The 21589-nt window shown below is 54.1% G+C and overlaps 2 protein-coding genes across 47 annotated transcripts in view; one reads left to right on the top strand and one right to left on the bottom strand.

The window, feature by feature from the left end:
* LOC135969533 (receptor-type tyrosine-protein phosphatase V-like) overlaps window positions 1-21589 on the top strand; it is a 42922-nt gene that overhangs the window by 1703 nt on the left and 19630 nt on the right. For 28 of the 33 annotated variants that reach the window (XM_074032753.1, XM_074032848.1, XM_074032746.1 and 25 more), the window contains exons 2-5: window positions 9385-9686; window positions 18397-18498; window positions 19150-19327; window positions 20005-20121. The gene's annotated coding sequence lies outside the window, so the exon portion shown is untranslated. The remainder of the gene's footprint in view (window positions 1-9384; window positions 9687-18396; window positions 18499-19149; window positions 19328-20004; window positions 20122-21589) is intronic. The other 5 variants (XM_074032760.1, XM_074032816.1, XM_074032766.1 and 2 more) reach the window with 4 other exon arrangements.
* PTPN7 (protein tyrosine phosphatase non-receptor type 7) lies at window positions 1186-16129 on the bottom strand. Of its 14 annotated transcripts, none has more exons than XM_074032719.1 (10): window positions 15920-16129; window positions 13843-13903; window positions 12662-12845; window positions 12281-12362; window positions 10069-10145; window positions 8728-8865; window positions 8267-8377; window positions 7092-7249; window positions 4531-4644; window positions 1186-2933 (listed from the first exon to the last, which is right to left on the bottom strand). In XM_074032719.1, the coding sequence occupies exons 1-10, from the start codon at window positions 15960-15962 to the stop codon at window positions 2840-2842; spliced, it is 1062 nt and encodes a 353-aa protein (XP_073888820.1). In that variant the 5' UTR covers window positions 15963-16129; the 3' UTR covers window positions 1186-2839. The 14 variants fall into 14 exon arrangements, with proteins under 14 accessions (XP_073888820.1, XP_065395663.1, XP_005540482.3 ...); XM_065539591.2 differs by having other exon boundaries at window positions 12281-12365; XM_005540425.5 differs by having other exon boundaries at window positions 12281-12365; window positions 13843-14012.

A 21589-nucleotide genomic window follows, 5' to 3' on the forward strand; every position in this document is an offset into this window, starting at 1 on the left:
CCCTTTATAAGTCCCCCTCTAGCTCCTAAGATAAAGGCTATGGACTGAATGTTGATGTCCTCCAAAATTCATAGGTGGAAGTCCTAACCCCTAAGGTGATGGTGTTAGGAGGTGATTTAAGTCATGAGGGTGGGGCCTTATAAAGGGGCGGGTGGGGTTGGGGGGAAGAACACCAGCCCACAACCTTTTCACCATGCAAGGACAGAAAGAAAGCTCTGCCTAAGGCTGGGCCCGGTGGCTCACGCCTGTAATCCCAGCACTTTGGGAGGCCGAGGCGGGCGGATCACGAGGTCAGGAAATCGAGACTATCCTGGCTAACATGGTGAAACCACATCTCTACTAAAAATATAAAAAAATAGCCGGGCGTGGTGGCGGGTGCCAGTAGTCCCAGCTACTCGGGAGGCTAAGGCAGGAGAATGGCATGAGCCCGGGAGGTGGAGCTTGCAGTGAGCCGAGATGGCGCCACTGCACTCCAGCCTGGGCGACAGTGAGACTCCATCTCAAAAAAAAAAAAAAAGAAAAAGAAAGAAAGAAGGCTCTGCCTAATAGCCAGACACTGAGTCTGCAAGGGTCTCGATCCCAGACTTCTCAGCCTCCAGAACTGTGAGCAATACATTTCTTTTTTCCTTTTTCTTTTTTTTTTTTTTTGAGACGGAGTCTTGTTCTGTGGTCCAGGCTGGAGTACAGTGGCATGATCTCAGCTCACTCCACCCTCCACCTCCAGGGTTCAAGCAATTCTTCTGCCTCAGCCTCCTGAGTAGCTGACTACAGGTGTGTGCCACCACACCCAGCAAATATTTTGTCTTTATTAGAGACAGGGTTTCACTGTACTAGCCAGGATGGCCTTGATCTCCTGACCTCGTGATCCACCTGCCTCAGCCTCCCAAAGGGCTGGGATTACAGGCATGAGCACCGCGCCAGGCCAGCAATACATTTCTGTTGTTTAGAAGCCACACAGTTTACGGTAGTGGGAATTGTTACAGCTGCCTGAGTAGACTATGAGAGTCCACCCTGTCTCACTTCCTAAATTGACTTTGGTTTCACCTTATTTTATGTCCTTGGAAGTGCTAGAAAAGTGCATATCCCAAGGGCAAAGATTTGCAGCCTGCCTGTCCCTGGTCTGCAGTCTTTCTTCTTACAAAGAAGCCCCAGAGGGCCTAGAAGAAGATGGAAAGAAGGAATGAGTCAGTCATCCAAGAAGTCTTTATTTTCCCACTTGGTTACTGTTTTGGAGCTTGTGCCCTCTGAGCTCTGAGATGGGGTTGGGGGGGCAGTGCCAGGGAAGGCCTGTGGGGCTGTGCAGTTGCTTCCCTCTGGGCTGGCTCTGAGCCCAGGGCAGGATCAGGCACTTGAGAGCCCCCCACCGAGCCTCATTGGCATAGACAGTTGTGCCTCTCACAGGGCTCAGGGGAGGTGGAGGTGTGGGCAAGTCCATCCCCAGGGCTGTAAGGAAGGAGCAGCTCCTCCACAAGGCCAAGCAGAAGCATTAGGGAAATCATCCTCAGTTTTAGCACTGCGTGTTCTTTAGGAGAGAAGTCCTGAGTGAGGAGGCCCAGCTGTTCTCCAGATCCAGCTCCTCGGGGGTTTCCACAGAGAACTGGTATCAAGGCAGCTCTCAGGGGCAGCATGCCCGGTGATGCGGCATCTTACCTTCATCCCCATCTCAGAATAGGCAGCCTGTCTCAGATTCAAGAAGGACGAATCCTGAGGTGTGGCGTTCAGTCCTTAGTTAGACCTGAGGTCCCCTGGAAATTGTGTTGATGCTGAGATGGATGAGGGGCGCTCGTTCTCTGGGGTAGACAGTGAGGAGTCCAGTTTCAGCCGAGCCTCCATGTCTGCATGGATGGTTACGACCCTGATTGTTTTTGGAAACAGCCAAGCTCTCTAGGTGTACTCAGCAAATGCGGAGTATAGAGGGTCATGGCGGGGTTGGTTATCTAAAATCAGACTGAGCACTTTGCCTCCTCTTCTCCCCTTGCCTCTTTCTTTTGTCTTCCTGCATACCCAGGGTATTATTTAAGCCATGGAAGCAAAACAGAGACTGCTCAGCCTCCCTAACAGTAGTTGGTGGGAGTGGCCAGCAACCATGGAGGCAGGAGCAGCCCCTCTTTGCCTCTGAGTAGTCCCCACATGTTCCCTCTTCCTGAGATTTCAACTGCCAGGCCCGGTCACCTCTGTAGCCTACTCTTAGGACACATAAGTGGAGGCGAGGGTAACCAGAGTCCTTGTTCTTTCTTTGGATTGGAGTTGTCCAGCCCTTCCGATGTCTGGTCAGGGAGCAGAGTCACTGCTAAGATGTTGAGACTTGGAGATCAGGACCAGACTTTTCCCCATTCTTGCATCTGGCCTGTGCTTGGGCAGGGCCTCGGGTGAAGGATGGTCTTGGAATCACCCTTTTGTCAGCCCCAGGAAGGAGTGACTGGAGTGGCTTCTAGAAACTTCTCTCATTGCTTTTCCCTCATGGCAGCTAAGCACTTAATGTTCACGTTATAGAAGAGGAAACTGAAGCTCACAAAGAGGGTCTTAGAGAAGACCAGGACACCTGGGCTTCTTTCTTTGTCTGTCATAAATTGCCAGCTCCTGTCTTTAAGTTCAGAGAGACATTGGAGGTTCCCCTTACGTCCATCTGGGGCCAACAGAGGAAGCAGAGGAGTGGCCAGTGGTGAAGACCTGGAGTCCAGCCCCTTGTCCTTACTGATGCTGCTTCCTGTGACTGCAAGCACCACTAAGGAGCACACCCACCCAAGGGGTACCCCAGATCACTCGGCCCACTTTCCCCAGACCCACCTTCCCAGGCTTGAGGGAGGTGGGTGCCTGGGCTGTTGGAGGGTGGCAGGGGTCAGGGGCTGGGTTCCTCTGGAAGCTGGCCTGCATACAGGGCCAAAGTGTGGTGCAGGAACTGGTACTGCTCTGCCGTCTGGATCATCCCCCCTCTGCAAGGAGAAACACACAGACCATGAGTAAAGGAGGGTCAGGGTGCTGGCTGAATGGCTCCAGTCAAACATTCTTGCGGTCCTACTGGAAAAGTCCTGACTTTCTCAAAGGACATGCCAACTCCTTTGCCTGTGTTAATCTTTTCTTTTTCTTTTTTTCTTTTTTTTTATGAGACAGTCTCACTCTGATACCCAGGCTGGAGAGTTGTGGTATGATCTTGGCTCACTGCAGCCTCTGCCTCCCGGGTTCAAGTGGTTCTCCTGCCTCAATCTCCTGAGTAGCTAGGACTGTAGGTGCCTGCCACCATGCCCAGCTAATTTTTGTATTTTTAGTAGAAACGGGGTTTCACCATGTTGCCCAGGGTGGTCTTGAACTCCCGACCTCAAGTGATTGGCCCATCTTGGCCTTCCAAAGTGCTAGGATTACAGATATGAGCCACCATGCCCCGCCACCTATATTCATCTTTTCTACTTGCTACTCCTCCTTGCTGACCCTCAGATTTACTGTGAGAGGAGTCCTCTGCCCCTTACACGTGCTGAGGGGTGATGCCCCGTGTTGACGCTTGGTCTTCCTTGATTCACTCAGCTCCTGGGACAAAACCAGACCTCTGAAGCCTTGAGTCGGGCCAGGAATACTCCTGAGCCTCAAGTTTCCTTCTTTCTAATAATCTTAAAAGTAAAAATAATGATTCCATACATTTGTATAATAGTTTCCATTTCCAAAACACTTTCATATAAGTTAACTCATTTCTTACAACAGTTTTCTGGGGGAAGGAGCCATTATCTCTCTCTAGATAAAGAAGTGGGGGCTGGGCACAGTGACTTAAGCCTGTAATCCCAGTACTTTGCGAAGCCAAGGGGGCATTGTTGAGCCCAGGAGGTCGAGACTAGTCTGGGCAACATAGTGAGACCCCATCTCTATTATTACAAAAAGAAGAAAGAAAGGAAAAAAAAAGAAATGGGAGCTCAGAGAAATCTAGTGACATCTCAGTGAGACAAAAGTTGGAATGTGAACACTGGCTCTGCCTCAACCCAGTGAGCTTCTTTGCACTACTTGTTGCCTCATATCATGTTTAATTCCAGGCCTCCAAGCCAACTTTCCAGATAGATATTCTTTTTTTTTTTTTTTTTTTTTTTTGAGACAGAGTCTTGCTGTGTCACCCAGGCTGGAGTGCAATGGCACAATCTTGGCTCACTGCAACTTCCACCTCCTGGGTTCAAGCAACTGTCCTGCCTCAGCCTCCTGAGTAGCTGGGATTACAAGGGCCCGCACCAGGTCCAGCTAATTTTTGTATTTTTAGTAGAGACAGGGTTTCACCATGTTGGCGAGGCTGGTCTCGAACTCCTGACCTCAGGTGGTCCACCCACCTCAGCCTGCCAATGTGCTGGGATTACAGGTGTGAGCCACCGCGCCCGGCCATCCAGATAGATATTTTTTGCTGGTTGTTAGTTGCAAAATAAACAGCTCTAAGCAGAAAGGGTTTCTTCCTTTCTTGCAGGAGTGCTTGATGGTGATGGGCCTATCAGGGCTCTGACGCCCAGAGGCACTGATGCCCCCCATTAACGTTGTTGGCCTTGTTTACACCCACAGACCCACCTGTCTAGCCGCAGTTGGCACACAATGCCCAGAATGTCCACTTCCCCTCGGGCCTTCAGCTGTTGACAGCCAATTCGCGTGGCGATGAAGCAGCCTGTCCGGCCAATCCCTGCACTGAAGATAGCCAGGGAGGGGAAAGGGAGGTCATGGGAGACAAGGGAATCTAAGAGCCAGGCCCCAAACCATGGAGAAAGAAATGGGACCTGCAGGTGCTGTATTTTGGGGATAGGACTCTGGAGATGGGGGCAGGTAGAGTACTTCGGATTCCAGTCCCCTTGGGGACCCTGCTGGAGGCAGGTTATAACTGGCACGGGAGGAGTTTACATTTCTTACCAGCCTCACTGTAAGCCTGTTGCAGGCCACCTTCTGGTCCCTGTGGACGTTTTGATGATCTCCACTCTGCTGAGCATCTACAGCAGTTTCCAACAGACAGTTCCCCACTTGTGGGCGTGCTGACCCTTGAGCCCTCCTTATCTAACCTTGACTTCCTCTCAGCTCAGACTCATCTTCCACGCAGCCCATGCCCGGCCCCTCTGTTTCCCACCTTGGCGCCCTCCCACAGTCTTCTCTCCGCTCTGCTCTGCTTGCTCCATCGTGCCCTCTGTTTATTTCAAAACTCCCCAGGCCTCCTGTTCCTCTTGCGTGAGCCTCTAATGACCTCCCTGCACATGTCCCACTGCTACCTGTGGGTGGGCTGGGAAGGCCCTGTGTCATGCTTTTTGCCTCTGTGCTCTGTTTTATTTAGGATATGCACTCCCAAATGATCTCTTTCTTTAGTCTTATCCCCTACGATACCCTCTCACTCCAGCCCAATCCATTTTTCACTCTATAGCCAAAGTGTTATTTTACAACCAAGTGTCTTAGCCAGTCCTACAAGGCCCCTCATCATCTGACCTTCACTGGCCTTCCAAACCCATCTCTCATCATTACCCCACACATAACCTCTGGGCCCAACCTGTAACCCTGCTCCCAGCAGTGTATCCATTTTCACATTTCTTCTCTGGGCCTTAGTTAGCATATGCTGTTCCACCTGCCTGGAATGTGTTCCCTTCCCTCTCTTTGCTTGGCTAATTCACCTTTCAGGTCTTAGCTTGGCTTAGATGGCCTTTCTCTTGGAAAACCTTCTCTGGTCAAAGTCTGGCTTAGGAGACTTGGTTCTATGCTCCCCATCATATCCCCATCACAGCTCTCATCACATTGTGTGATATTTAATAGTTTGTTTGTTTGTTTTTTTTAAGACAGAGTTTTGCTCTTGTTGCCCAGGCTGGAATGCAATGGTGTGATCTCAGCTCACTGCAACCTCCACCTCCCAGGTTCAAGTGATTCTCTTGCCTCAGCCTCCCAAGTAACTGGAATTACAAGCATGCACCACCATGGCCAGCTAATTTTGTACTTTTAGTAGAGACAGGGTTTCTCCATGTTGGTCAGGCTGGTATCGAACTCCCGACCTCAGGTGATCCGCCTGCCTTGGCCTCCCAAAGTGCTGGGATTACAGGCCCGGCCGGTATTTAATTGTTTAATCTGCCTTCTTTGTTTGTTTTTGTTAGTTTGTTTGTTTGAGATGGAGTCTTGCTCTGTTGCCCAGGCTGGAGTGCAGTGGTGCAGTCTCAGCTCACTGCAACTTCCACTTCCCAGGTTCAAGCAATTCTCCTGCCTCAGCCTCCCACGTAGCTGGGATTACATGCACGTGCTACTTTTTGTATTTTTAGTAGAGATGGGGTTTCACCATGTTGGCCAGGCTGGTCTCGAACTCCTGACCTCAGGTGATCCTCCCGCCTCAGCCTCCAAAAGTGCTGGGATTAGAGGCATGAGCCACTGTGCCTGGCCTAATCTGCCTTCTTTCTCACCAGACTGTAAACCCGTCTGGGAAGAAACCAAACTGCTTTGTTCACAGCTGTCTCTTTAGCATCTAACACTGTGCCTGACAATAATAAGTTTTCTTTTTTTGAGATGGAGTCTTGCTCTGTCACCCTGGCTGGAGTACAGTGGTATGATCTCAGCTCACTGCAACATCTGCCTCCAGTGTTCGTGCAATTCTTCTGCCTCAGTCTCCCAAGAAGCTGGGATTATAAGCATGTGCTACCACACCCAGCTAGTTTTTGTATTTTTTAGTAGAGACAGGTTTTCACCATGTTGGCCAGGCTGGTCTCAAACTCCTGACCTCAAGTGATCTGCCCATCTCGGCCTCCCAAAGTGCTGGGATTACAGGTGTGAACCACTGTGCCCGGCCAATAATAGGGTTTTCAATACATATTTGTTGAATGAGTAAATGAGTTCCCCAACAGTTGGAATCCTGTTTATGTCCTCCTGCAGCTGACTGGGACCTTCCTGATATTCTGTCCCCTCTGTGGATGGGGCCTGGGTGTCCAGCCCAGATGTCTGGGTTCTGCATGAAGGAGGTGAAAAGAACAGAGCCCTTGCTGAATGGCCTTGTGAGTCATGTCCAAGTAAGGACTAGGCTTGCCTGATGCTCTTCTGCTCAGACCCTTCCCCAGGAGAGACCCAGGGGGCAGGGGAGGGGAGCGCAGTCCACAGGCTGCAGTGAAGGGAGGACCACGCACCTGCAGTGGACTACAATGGGCCCGGGGCGGGCAGCTGTCTCCGGGCTCTCCTCCACCTCTGCCACTAGGCGCAGCAGGGGCCCAGCTGATTCTGGTGTCTGGTGGTCGGGCCAGGCTGAGAAGAGGATGTGCTTTACTGACCGGCACTCTTCCCGGTACTGGGTTGGAGACAAGGCATGAGAACCAAGGTCAGGGTGGAGGGCACTGTCTGCCTTTTTCTCTGGTGACTGAGGAGGGCAAGGGCTGGAATTACCCTGTGGGGGGTCATCTACTCAAAGCAAGCTAGGTTGCAATTTTCATGTTCATCATTCTCCACCGCTTCCCCCTCCAAAATGCTGGGAAGGAGCATTGTCCTGGGAGAGGGGAGACACCGAAATTCAAGTCCTGGCTCTGCTTCCCATAAGCACATGACTTTGGGCAAGTCCCTTGATCTCATTTTCTTCACCTGGAAAATGGGGACAGTGATATCTTACTGGTTTACTTGCTAGGATATTTGGAGGAGAATGAGTTGATAGAGGAATGCTTTCAAAAATATAAAACACCGTAAAATAATAGAAGGCATTTAAAAAGCCCTTATGTACATGTTATTCCACATCTCTTTCTTTCTTTTTTTTTTTGCTTGTTTTTTTGAGACACACAGTCTCACTCCATCACCCAGGCTGGAGTGCAGTGGCACAATCTTGGCTCACCACAACCTCTGCCTCCTGGGTTCAAGTGATTCTCCTGTCTTAGCCTCCCAAGTAGCTATAATTTTTAGTAGAGACGAGGTTTTACCATGTTGGCCAGGCTGGTCTGGAACTCCTGACCTCAGGAGGACTCCACTCGCGTCAGCCTCCCAAAGTGCTGGGATTGCAGGCAGAGCTGCCACACCTGGCCTTCCACATCTCCTTTAACCTCCTCTCCTTCCCTTGGCCCGGCTCCTGGATCCTGCCTATCCTCGCCTGACCATTCACACAGACAGGTGGGTACTTCTTGGTAGTCCTATTCGGCTTTTTGGCTCTGCCCTATTAGAGTAGAGGCTGAGGACAGTGCTCAAGTTTCTCTTTCTTCTATAGATGTGGATTTAAGATGGTTTAGATGAGCAAACCCTTGGCTCCTAGTGAAGAGCCGGCCTGAGTTCCAGAGATGCTGTGGGCAGCCCAACCTCCCACTGGGCCTGGCCCCTGGGGTGGTACCTGGATGGTGAGCTGCCGCACAGTGTATTCTGGGCACTCTTTCATGTCCTGGATGCGAATCTGGAAGGGTCCATAGGTTTCCTCTTCTGTGGGCCAGTAGTGGACACATTTCTAGGAGGGAGGAAGCTGGCAGTCAGAAGAGGGTCAGCTGGAGCAGGTGACAGGGCAGCAAAGAGGGGCCGGTATCTCCTCCCCATTTTCCACCCCTACTGGATGGAAGGTCAGCAACAGGGAGCCTGGCTCTTCTGAGCTTGACACCTGCAAGCAGAGTGCTCACTCTATCCTATATTTCGGCCATGGACAGCCTCCCAGGGGTATATCTCAGGGAATTTTCTGAGAGGTATGAGCTGGGGCTGGCTCCCAGGGAAACCTCTGGTCCTGAGCTGCCCTTTGTAGGGAGTAGGGGGTGGGGTGGGCATAGCACTTTCTGGGTTCATCATGAACGTGGCTCTGCCTCCTACCTCCTTGCCCTCTCGGAGCTGAGTGAGCATGACAATGAGGGACACTTCCTCTTGCCACACCATCTCCCAGAAGTCCGACACAGTGTTGGGCATGGGGCCCTGGGTGGCAATGTAGACCTTCTCCTTCCCATCATAGCCCTGGAAGGTGGAAGCACAGGGGAAGGGGTGGGGAGCAGTGAGAGCAGAACTCTGGGGTGATCCTGGATGCCTCAGGTGTTGGGGTCAGCCTGAAGCTGTGAACTACAGGTATAGACACACACGTGCATGAACACGCACACTCAGAAGCCACACGGTGGAAAGGATATGGGTTCTGGAGTGAGGATCAGATCCCTGTTCTGCTGTTTCCTGGCTGTGCCACTATAGGCCAGTTACCTAGCCTCCGTAAGCCTCAGTTGTATCATCTGTAAATTGGGCATAATAATATCTATCTTGTAGGAATATAGAGTGGATTAAATTCAGTAAAATATATTGAGTCAATATAGCAAGTGCTCTATAAATGTTTATTCTCTTCCTCCCCTGCTGCTTTCTTCTAGCACAAAATACCTAAACAGTGTTTAATATTTGTTCAGTGACCGTTTCACACTTACATGTTACTTTTCTATAAAAGTAGTAGCAAAATGTAGCACAGTCTCCCTAACCTGATTTTCTCACCTTCAGGACCCTCAGCTTCCTGCTCCTCAAGATGATGGTGGAATCAGGACTGCAGTTGATCTGGTATTGGCCGACAAATGGAAGATCGTGTTTCCCCATAGCTTCCCTAGCTAAGAGCTTTTCGCCTCCCTGCGCCCCTGACTGATGTCTTACCACACTGAGTCACTAGAGAGCGCTGCTTTTACATCGCCTTAGGGTCCACAGCAGCGAGAAGCTGTCGAGGAGCATCCACCTGGCCTGGAGCTTCCTATAGCTTGACATCAATCAACCGTCTTCACATAAGAGGGGCTACTTGAGGGTCAGTTAAGGTAAGTTGTGGGGGAGGTCCCATTACTGCTGGCATCACCCATGCAGTTCTCGGGAGCTGCGACCTCTCAAGGAGCTGGAGATTGGGTTCAACAACACTAACTTCCTGCTAAGTTTAGAGGGTGGCATGGGAGGGCTGATAGTGGAGGTTAGGGAGACTCGGTGGTCTCTCCAGATATTTTTCAACATCTGCTCCGTTTTTTAGGTTGGTGCCTTAGGGCGCGTTCAGTGCCAGCCCAGCTTGGTAGGGCTATGACAGCAGTGAGCTGGAGCAGGGAGGGCAGGAAATGCAGGCACCTGATCCGCCAGTCACAGCTGGAAGATATTCTCAGATGTCTGAGAATTCCCCCATTCCCCACCCACCACTGCAGCCAGGCCACTCACTCGGATGTAGTTGGCATTGATGTAATCTCCGTCCTCCTGGCTCTGTGCCCGGCCTAGACAGACACGGCTCTGGGGATCTAGGAAATAAAAATCAGCAGAGGTCAGAGGTCAGAAGGTGACCAACTAACACAGACTCCAGCAGGATCAGAAAGAAGAGAGTTCCTGTGCTCATCACAGTCCCAGCACCTTGTGTACAGCAGGTGGCCTTATCCCCACTGAAGTTGTTGTTGTTGTTGTTGTTGTTTTTAGAGACAGGGTCTCACTCTGTTGCCTAGGCTGGAGTGCAGTGGTGTGATCACAGCTCACTGTAACCTCTAACTCCTGGGCTCAAGTGATACTTCTGTCTCAGCCTTCCACATAGCTGGGACTACAGGCACATGCCACACCACACCTGGCTTATTTATTTATTTATGTTTTTGGTAGAGACAGGGTTTCACTTTGTTGCCCAAGCTGGTCGTGAATTTCTAGCTTCAAGCAATTCTCCCACCTCAATCTCCCAAAGTGCTGAGATTACAGGTGTGAGCCACCATGTCTGGCCCCTATGAAGAATTTTATACGCAGACGGTAGGGAGCTATATAATGTTTTTGAGCAGGACAGTGACATGATCAAAGCAATAGTTTGGGAAGGTTAACTGAGTGGTGCTATATAGGATGGACTAGAGAAGAAAGGGAACGGAACAGCAGAGACCAAATGGGAAGATATAATATCAGATATAATATTCTAATATATATAGAATTCTATCCTTGAGATCAGTACAGGTTTAGAATAAGATTATGCCAGTAGGAATGGAAAAAGAGATGTAGAGGAAGAAGAATTTGTTTTCTAATGGTGAATATGGGATTCAGATGAGCAACTTGCTGGATATCACACAGCCGTGAAGTGGAACTAGGACTCAGATTCCACTCAGCCATGAGGCATTTGGCCTCTGCCTCTAAGGGGGAAGGATTTCTCTAAATGAAACCCAAACATGGATGAAGAAGCTGGCTTGTGAGGAAAGGAGAAGAGACTCTTGCTCTGCTCATGCCAGCCTGGTCATGGACAGAGGATACCCTGGGGACCAGGGGAATCTCAGGCAAAGGAATTGTTCCCTTTTCTGGTGGCTGCAGGGCTGATTAGAATTAGGCCAAGAACAGGGGTACTCCTCCCCCTGGCCTGGAATAGCGCTAATAGCCCCTTGATCCGCCCATTCAGGCAGAGAGCACTCCAGGAGGGTTAGCAGGAGACAGGGCCCATGTGCTCACTGAGCTAAAGCCTCAAGCTGGGAGTAGCTTCCCTATAGGGAGAGCAGGGGAGGGAGGGAGAGGCTCCGGGGCCTCATGCCTGCCTCTGAAAAATGGAAGGTGCTTGTCCTGGGTCTGTCAGCTTGCAGGGTCACCCCCTCCTAGCTGAGTGTCCTCCATCCCCCCTGCCACTGCTCTCTTGCTGGCCATTGCCCTGTCTCCATCTGACTTTTTCAAAGCCCTCTCTCTGGGAGCCCTCCTGGTGGTGCTTCCTCCACCACAAGCCTTGGCTGGGCACTTCCCAAGCGAGAGGAAGACAAGGAAAAGGGCTTCGTGCAAGTAGCTAAGCTGAATATCTTAGGTAACATATTCAACTTATCTGTGCCTTAATTTCCTTATTTGTAAAATGGTCATCATAATATCACAGTACAAATTTCATGGGATTGTTGTGAGAAATGAGTGAATATAAAAGATTGAGACTGGACGCAGTGGCTCACGCAGTGCTAATCCTAGCACTTTGGGAGGCCGACACGGGCGGATCACCTGATGTCGGGAGTTCAAGACCAGCCTGACCAACATGGAGAAACCCCATCTCTACTAAAAATACAAAATCAGCCGGGTGTGGAGGCGCATGCCTGTAGTCCCAGCTACTTGGGAGGCTGAGGCAGGAGAATCGCTTGAACCTGGGAGGCGGAGGTTGCAGTGAGCTGAGATTGCGCCATTGCACTCCAGCCTGGGCAACAGGAGCGAAAACTCCATCTTAAAAAAAAAAAAAAAGGTTTGAGAGCAGGGCCTGGCCCAAGGTACATATCTGCAAACATTATTATTGCTGCTGTTGTGATTCTTGCTGCTTCTTCCCCCTTTCTCTGCTGAGAGAAGATGTGCCAAGCAAGGTTGTCCTTCCCTGGCTGAAACTGTGTACTTTCTCCTGTGAAGTTCTCTAGCCCCAGGGACTGTACCCAACTCCCTCCATCCCAGCTGCAGTTCTTACTTGGCAAGATGGTCTTGTATCGGTCCTTGGAGGCGTGGCCAGGGATGTCCAGGTCTTCGGGGCTGACAAAGTTTGAAGGGATCTTCTGGCAGGGGGAGGAAATGGGTGAACAGCTGACTCCTAGCCTCCTTTTCTCTCCCTTCTACCTTTTTCTAGAACAGCTGGACTCTGGCCATTCCTTCTCGACATTAGTATGTAGGCCTAGATGGGGTGGGGGCAGAAGGGGAAGCCTGGGGGCAGCCGCCTCCCTCAGCCCTGACGTTCTCTTTCCTAAGGGGCCCAAAGAGGAGACATGCCCACGGTGCCCGTGAGAGAATGGTTCCAGCTGGCTGCCTCTGATACAGAGGGCAGAGTGATTCGGAGGGGACCCCAATTTCTTACCAAGAATTCTTCTTCCAGCTGCTTGGGGCTGGGTGGCTGGTGCTGAAGGGCCCAGCGGGTAAGAGGGTGTCCAGCAGTGCGCAGGAAATGTAGGGTGACCTCCCGGGGTGTGTTCACGGAGCAGATGGGTTCTACGGCCCCCAGCGACCGAACGTCCAACATCAGAGCCACATTGGAGCCCCGCCTGCAGGTATAGCCCCCCACTGCCTAGTGAGCACCCAATCATATTTGCTTTCCTTTTCTTTTTATCTTTTCTTTAAGACATAGGGTCTCTCTCTGTTGCCCAGGCTGGAGATAGGGTCTCTCTCTGTTGCCCAGGCTGGAGTGTGATGGCACAATTGTGGCTCACAGCAGCCTCAAACTCCTGGGCTGAAGCGATCCTCCCACCTCAGCTTCCAGAGTAGCTGGGACCACAGGCATATGCTACCACACCTGGCTAATTTAAATTTTTTTTTTTTTTTTTGGAGAGACAGGGTCTTGCTCTGTTGCTCAGGCTGGTTTTGAACTCAAGTGATCCTCCTGCCTTGGCTTCCCAAAGTGCTGGGATTATAGGCATGAGCCACTGTACCTGACCATATTTGCTTTTCTTACAAGTATTACTGTTATGAGGCACCTCTGAGGGGGCCGCTCTTTGTCTTTCCTTTAACCTGGAGGCCCAGTAAATTTAGGGTTCGGGCCCCTGCTGTATGCCCTCCTTTTTTTTTGAGAGAGAGGAGGTCTCACTATATTGCCTAGGCTGGTCTCTAATTCCTAGACTCAAGAGATCCTCTCACCTCAGCCTCCCAAAGTGCTGGGATTTGGGGCATGAGCTACCATGCCCGGCTCAGCCCTCTCCCTTTGTCAGCCAGAACAGGGCAGCCTTGAACTCAACTGCTTCTTCCAGCCGCCTGCCTCTTCCCACTCCCAGCCAGGCCCTGTGGCTCTGACATGCATCCAGCACCAAGAAAGCTGCTGGCCTTGCCTGGAATTTAGGGAGCAGGCCCAGGGTTGATATGAAACTCTGTGCTCCAGACATGCAAAAGACATGCAAATGAGCACTATTGGTTTCCTTTCCAAATAGGAGTCAACACCTGAGGGCCCTCTGGACCCTGCTGTCAGAGCTGGAGGAGCAGATGGAGGGAAGGGAGGAGCGGAATGGGGACGCAGGGCGGGGAAGACCCCTCTCCCAGGGAAGATCTCACCTCTCCTGGAGCCGTACATGCTTCTTGGCTGGCGTTTTGGCAGGCGGAGGCTGGGTCATGGCTGCCCCCAAAGACAAGGTCAGCGGCTGTGCTCTGGAGCGCCCCCCACAGGCCTGGACCATGCTGGGGTGGGGTGCTAGGCCCAGGGGAGGCTCATTCAGCCATGAGGTCTGCCTGAAAGACAGGGTCCTCCGCTGCTGTTCTCTGGCCTGCTGATTGGCCAGAAGGAGGCTCCCACGCTAGGCCGGCTTTGCGCTCTTATTTTCACTGGGTCGTCTTCTGTTTCCCAAGAGGTAGCCTCATTTTCACTAAGGGAAGGACAGGATCTATTTGGCGGGACCCAGGACACAAGGCAGTCTGGGGTCAGAGTAACGGCAAGATAAAGGGTAGAGATTGTGGATGAAGATAGGAAACAATCCAGAAGGAGGAAAAGAGAGAGGGGAGAGAGACCACACACCAGAGTACACAGGGCTCTGAGCGGGTCCAAGTGGGAGAAGGCAAGGGAGGAAACAGAAAACATGTGTTCTCTAGGACAGAAGGGAGAAAGCGTGCAGAAGCCATCTCTGAGCTAACCAGTGGGCCTTCTCCTGAACAGAGAATGGAGGCCTCCAGCAGTGTTGGAGCTGATTGGGCAGCCAGGCAGGCGGGCTCCTGGACCCCAGCAGGGTCCTCTCCTAACTGCTGCTGTTCCACTCCCAAGTCCATTTCTGGCTTCTGGGGTCTCTGTCCATGGAGGTAGGCTGGAGGTGTTTCCTTCCTCCTCCTGCCCATCCCCCCGTCTCCCGCCTCTGTAACCGTCACAGGAAATGGCCTCACCAAGCCCTTGAGCGACAGCGCATGGTGAGGCGACAGCTGGGGGCAAGACAGGGGGCATGGAGGTGATGGGACCATCTCCTCTTGGGGGCAGTCCCTATCTCCCAGAGCCAGGGTCACAGTGGGCGAGGTGGCGGGGCTGTTGAGTCACCAAGGCGGCAGGGATGGAGGTGAGGGGACAGAGTGGGCCCGGCACAGGTGTGGGTGGTAGAGCAACGGTCTCTGGCAGCAGAAAGGGTCCCTTCAGCCTTTGCTCTCCTTGCAGCTCCCTGTGGTTTCCCTGCTCACCCCCATCTTGGGGACACCAGGTCTGTGAGCACCCATTCCCCAGCCAGGCATTGGAGCGCCCCACTCGCCCTCCTGCACTCCCTCCTGAGATGCCCTCTTATATCCCCGGAGTTCGCACCCCCCAGGGCCACAGGACTCCCAGTCCCCGCTTCAGATACTTACTGAAGCAGCTGTGGCCCCCAGGCTGCCTCTTGCCAGCTGTCTGTCTGTCTGTCGGTCTGTCTTTGAGGGCTGAGAAGGCTCCAGGAAGCCAGCTTCCTCCCTCCGCCCCTCCTTGCTGCCACCCACGCACACCCCAGCTGCATTCTGCCCTCCTGTGCCTGCTGCCGCTGCCACCAGGGGTCGGCTGCCTCCCGCCTGTGCCCTTCTGGGGCCCAAGGCCCTGTTCCCTGGGAATGGGTGAGGGGCCAGGCCTTCCCGACCATCCTGCTTTCCCCAGCTTCCAGACCCTCTCCCCTCCTGCTGTGTTTCTCCTCTGGGTCTTTGTCACATCCAGCCACTGCCTACTTGCTGGGCACAGCTCGCCTGACCCCCAGCTTTGTGCTGTCCCACAAAGAACCCAAGGCTCTCCTGCTCAACCTGACCTTGGCCGGAGGCTTATTTCTGCTTCTCTGCTTCTGCCTCACAGTCCTCTCCCTCAAAGCCCTTGCTGCTTCAAGCCTTGGGAATTCATGGCCAAGCACAGACCACATCTTCCCAGAGCAGATGTGGCACAGACTTGGGGTGGGGAAAAAGAGGAGGCAAGAATCCATGCCTCACAATGTGAAGGAAAGGCCTGGGGCCAGGCCAAAAAGGTCGTCTCCACGCCCTGTGCCACGGCCCAGCTCTCCACAGCCCGCGGCCTGAATGTAGGCCAGCCCAGCAGGAAACAGATAGCAGAGTCCACTTGTGGGAGGGAGTCTGAGGGGCTTCCCCTGGGCCCCCAGCCCCCTGCAGGCCTCCTCCCAGAACCCTGACATCTACTTAGAAGACTTACAGACAGTGGAGAGTCTCTGGCCCTCACACCAGGGGACTCCCATGTCCTCTTCGCTGCTGGGGTGCCTGGATGCCTGGGACCTGAAGGGTGGCCCCCAAGTCCAAGACTCCTCTGCCCACTGCCCCTGCCTGGCCTTGGCAGGCTCCTTGCGGGCCAGCAGCCCAGCCGATTCATGCTTGCTGCAGGCCTCCTTTTACCTTGTAACATTTCAAACGCCCTTCCCTTCCCGGCCCCCAACACGCGCAATCCACGTCCTCTTTCTTCCTCCCACTTCCCTGATTCAGCTGTCAAATGGTGACAGCAAAAAAGAAATGAGGTACCCTAGACACAGGGGGTAGGCATGCCGGAGGGGGTGGTCGGGAGGGGGCTGGCCTTCTGCTGGCCCCTTGGGGAGGAGGGTTGAGATGAAGAACAAGAACGGCTCTCAGAGGCTCAGAAGGCCTCCCAGCACCCGCCCTTGCTCTGGGCAGTGGGGACAGGGGCTGGCTCTTTTTTGAGCTCCTCCATGGCCAGCTGATCCTGGCGCCTCCTTCCCTGCAGCCTGCGCTCCTCTCCAGAGTGGGTGGGTTTCCCCGAGGAGGAGGCCAATTAGGGCTGGGAAATGGGTTGGCTCCTGTGCTCAGGAGAGAGTGGAGGGGAGCAGGAACCTGGGAATCCCTAACATGCTTGCGGGCAGTGACCCGGAGACTGGCCTCTGCCTCACCCCCCACACCAGTCAGTGTTTCCACTGGTGGGTAGTGGGGGCCCTGGGGACACAGGAGGGGGCAGGTGGGGGTTGGAAAGAGGGCCCGGCTCTGGGCCTATGCTGATTGTTATCAAGAACAGGAAGCTAGGACACCACAGGGGTGGGAGGAGGAAGCGGCAAAGCCCTCCCCACACAGGTCTGCCTGGTCCCCCCAAGTTTCCAGGGTCTGAGCCCTGTTGGCTGTGAGCCTACCCTTTGCCCCCACAGACCGAGGCCTAGGGCCGTACAGTTGGAAGCTGAGCTTCACAGCAAGGAAGCTGGGAGCCAGGAGATGGGGAAGATAGTTGGGGGCAGGTGGGGTAGTGGCTGAGCATGAGGCAAGACCTCTCAAGGATCCCCCGTTCCCTCTGGCTGGGTGTGGGGACAGTCACTCCTTGGCTCCTGCCCACTCCTTCTTCTCCTGTGCTTAGAGATGCCTGGACGTCCATGGAGGTGTGTGGCCAGAGCTCATGCGGGCTGAGGGTGCCGACTGCAACCTCAGATGGGACAAAACATGCGTCGCCGCCCTGCACCACCCACTCCCCAGCCTGGCCTGGTGACTTGGGACGCCCCTTTCTGCCCTCTCTGGAGTGGATTCCGTCCCATCTGGGCTGCTGGGAGGCTCCTGGGAGTGACTCCCTCTCCCCTCCAGAACCTTCCCACCCGTGGTCCCAGCAGCTGTCAAACTTCCATCACTCGAATTGATTTGTGTTCCTGGGTTGAGATTTAGGTTCTAGCCACCCTCGTCTCCAGAGAAAGTATAGTAATCGTTGGAAATCAGAAAGATCTGTGCATAATGAGTCTAAACGTAGCTTATTAACTGTGTGACTTTGGGCAAATTGCTGAGTCTCAGTCTCCTCCTCAGCTTCCTCCCTCCACTGGGGGATGATCATAGCACCTTCCTTGTCAGCCCATGGAGTGATTTGCTCCCGGAGGAGAGGTTGGGAGTCAGTAGCCAGAGGAGCGAGGAGCTGGGAGGAGCTGGCTGGGGAAGTGGGCCTGGGAGCAGCACAGGGTGAGGAGGTCACGGCTGCCGGGTCTCACCTCTCGACAGCCTCCCTCTTCCTCCTCATTGCTGACTTTCTCCCCGAAGCAGGGCTGCTGGGGCGCTTCCACCAGAGCACTGAGGAAGTTCAGGAAGGAGTCACTCCGAGGGGTCTCCCAGCATCCTGGGTGGGACAGAGTCCACACCAGGGAGGACAAAGAGGGCAGGCCAGGCTGGGGAGGGACTGATGCAGGGCATGACGCATCCTGAGAGTCAGGCCTTGTCCCATCTGAGGCTGTGGTGGGTGCCCTCAGCCCTCCCGAGCTCCGGCCACACATGTCTTGACTCTCTTGTTTCCCCCTCTAGTGATTCCCAGTTCCAGGGCTATGAGCTGCAGCTCCCTGCCCCAAGTGTCAGAAGCCCCCCGCCCAGGGGAAAGGCGGCCATTACATCTAGAATTCTCAGAAGTCTTTGCTCCTTGCTAGCCCCTAAGGAGTAGGGAGCTCCTTGCTAGGGTGCAGTTGGCTCCCAGAGGCAAAGGCTGCCACCCTCTAATTATCCAAGAGGAGGATCCTGGGGAGAGAGTCAGCTGCTGGGGGCCAGGACTCCTGGGTCCTGCACACTCCACCTGCTCTGCCCCCTTCCTAGCTGCCCTCCTCGGCTCCTCTCTGGAGAAGCACTAGGATCCTGGGCGGCTGCTCCTCCATCCTTCTTGCCCCCAAAATCCTAGGCCAGCCTGAGCCGGCTCGTTCTGCCCCAACTTTATAGGCCCAGGCTTGTTGCTGTTTGTGTGGGGGAGACAGAAACACTGAGAACTGGATCTGGGAGGCCTCATCCCGGAGGAAGCAGGGAGACAGCAGGGGAGACAGGGTGAGTGGGGCAGGGAAGTGCTGTTAGGGGCATGGGATGGGTCCGGGCTGACCAGAGTGACAACTGCACCCCTGTCTCAAAGCTGCACCCCTGTGCCGGGCCAGCTAGGACCTCCTGCTACCTTTTGGGTGAAGGGGAACATCCCATACCCCTTACCCCTGGCTGGGAGGACCAGCAATCCAGCCCTGCTCGGCACTGGGCCATCTTGCCAGGAGGTCCAGGAAAGTACCTGGTTCTTTGCCCGTTGCTGGAACTCAGGACCCTGGCAGGAAGGCTTTAGGGTAGAAGAGTCCCTCCCTCTCTCCCAAGCCCAGAGCCAGCCAAATGGACATCTATTCTACAATGTGGCCTTTTCTTCCCAGGGGCTCCCGTCTCCCTCCCGCTCTGTGTTGTCCCTGGACACCCACTCATGCATCCATCAAGACAGATGTGTACACCCTCATGGCCCACATTTGCACAAATGCACATGCACAGTGTCAATCCACACGTGACCAGCCCCTCCCCTGCTCTCCCATGACCTGGTCAGGGGGAACTAGGCCTTCCCCCACTCCCTGGCCACCTTCCCCATAGTATAGGCAGCAGGGGGAGTGGGCGGCCTGGCTGTCCTGAGCCACCCCACCCCTCTGCTGCCCGGTGATTATCTTCCTCCAGTGTGGGGGCTGCCCAAGGCCTGGCTTCAGGCTGTGAGAGAGCAGGGAGGAGCCGGAAGAGCGCTGCCCGGGACAGCTGTAGGCCAGGCCAGTTCACATTTGGGAGCCAGGACTCCTGGACCTGCCCCTTGCCCTCTCCTCTGCCTCCTGGCTGGCTCTCTCCAGAAGGAATCAGTAAGGTGCCCTGAGACCTCAGGGTAGTGGGGGGAACCCCAGGGGTTCTCTAGGGAGAGGATGTGGGTTTGTCTGTGGGGGTGGAGATACAGCCCTTGCGGTACCTTTTCTTTTGCTGAATGGAGAGGTTTGGGCTGGGGAGGCTGCTGCTTATTTATTTTATTTTGTTTTTTTGAGATGGAGCCTCACTCTGTCACCAGGCTGGAGTGCAGTGGCGCCATCTCAGCTCGCTGCAACCTCCAACTCCGTGGTTCTAGTGATTCTCCTGCCTCTCGAGTAGCTGGGATTACAGGCACGCACCGCCACGCGCAGCTAATTTTTGTATTTTTAGCAGAGACGGGGTTTCACCATTGGCCAGGATGGTCTTGATCTCCTGACCTCGTGATCTGCCCACCTCAGCCTCCCAAAGTGCTGGGATTACAGGCATGAGCCACCGTGCCCAGCTGGCTGCTGCTTATTTATCAGAACCTCTAGGGGCCCTGTCTCCCGGTCCCCTAGGCTGCGCTGGGGACTGGTGGCTGTGCCTCTTAAGGCCAGGTGCCTCCTCAAGGCTCTGTCCAAAGGACTAGCTATGGAGTCTGTGCTGGGCCCCGCAGGCCTCTTTTTTGTGGGGACTCTTGGGCAGGTTCTGACATACCCTGCATTTACCTAGACCTGTGTCCTGTGCGTCTTTTCTCCTTAGGTTCCGAATTAGGGCGCCTCCACCCCGCCTCTCCCCTTTTTGGTTGCTGATCAAGGCCACCAGAAAGAACAAAGTGAGATGTCCGCAGGTGAAGTGGGATGAGGATGGGATGAGAAGGTACGTCGTTTTCCCCACCTCTTGGTCACACTGGGACCTGGGACCGCTTCCCTTTCACATCAGTTTCCCTGGTTGCAACCGCCCCCCGCCCCCGCCTTTCAAAAGAGCACATATGCGCAGGCGCACACACAGCCTGGAAAATCTCCTGAGTCTGCAGTGCTGAGTTTCCAGGCCCCCATCCAGGGGCCGGGTGGGCGGCTCTGAGGTTTGGGGCTGCGTGGAGCGGGGGAGGGGCAAGCAGCCCCTGGCTGTGGCCTGAGCAGGCAGCCGGGCTGAGCTGGGGCAGGCTTGTCCTTCCTGCTGGGGCAGGCCCAGGAGAATCCAGCTACCCCAGAGGCTGCCTTGGTGTTCAGACTTCCATACCCGTGTGTTTTCCACACATCCCCTCTCCCCACTTCCTGAGTTTGTTCTGAGTCCTAGGCTTCACTCCCAGGGCCCAAAGCCTTTTCTTCCGTTCTCCCTCCTCATCCTCAGTTGTCTGTGGGTGGGAGCACCTGGGTGAGCAGCTCCGGGTGACTCGGGTTGTAGTCAGGAGTAAAGCAAAGCCCTAACTTCGTTATCTTTGAGGCCAGGCCTCAGGCAGGCTTGCCTGGGTTCCAGCAGTGCCCAAAGCCAGGTGGAGGTTGGGAGGGGCCCGGGGAACCAGGATGGACGCTGCTGATCCGGGGAGAGGAAGTGGGGGAAGGCAAGCAAAAGTCCCAGGTACCTGAATTGCTCCTCAGAGGATTCCCAGCTGAGAGGACCCCAGTTTGGGAGGTTAGGAGCAGGGTCCGCCATCTCTGTTTTGTGGAGTCTGAAGTCCCAGGTTCAAGCCCAGCTTTTCTGTTCACAAACTTGGGCTCTTCCCCTCTCTGGTTATCGCCTTCCTCATCTGGCAGTGATGAGGTGCGACCAGAGGAGGCCCAAAGGCCAGGTGGGCTCTAGATCTACAATTGCTGTGACTCAGGAGCCAAAGGATGTGCTTCTGTCCACAAGAGCATGGTACCACATGGAGATACAAAAGGAGGCACACACTCAGCTGGCCATCCACCTAGGACACAGGAACACACATCCACATGGTGTCACCAAGACCATACACACCCCCGGAAACACTATCTATCTCGCATTTGGTGATGGAATCAGCAGACACCGTGCCCCTCCTCCAGGGCCAAGGAGTGGGAGAGCCAGCTGCAAATGTGTCCATTTGCAAAACCACCTCTCCTCTGGGTCTTCCCCAAGAGCACAGGACCCTTTCCTCCCTGCAGAGCTGAGGGCTGGAAGTGGGCTAGAGGTAGGGGAGGCATTAAGGAAGGAGACCACTACTACTCCTGCTGTCCTCCTCCCCCCATCTTGCCTAGTTCACAAGAGAGGAGGAAAGAGAGAAAGCAAAAAGTTGGAAAGAAACAGAAGTAAGATAAATAGCCAGACAACCTTGGCACCACCACCTGGCCCTAGGAGTTAAAAAAGTAATAATAGGCCGGGCGCGGTG

This window comes from Macaca fascicularis, chromosome 1, assembly GCF_037993035.2.
Source record: "Macaca fascicularis isolate 582-1 chromosome 1, T2T-MFA8v1.1".
Classification (NCBI taxonomy): domain Eukaryota; kingdom Metazoa; phylum Chordata; class Mammalia; order Primates; family Cercopithecidae; genus Macaca; species Macaca fascicularis.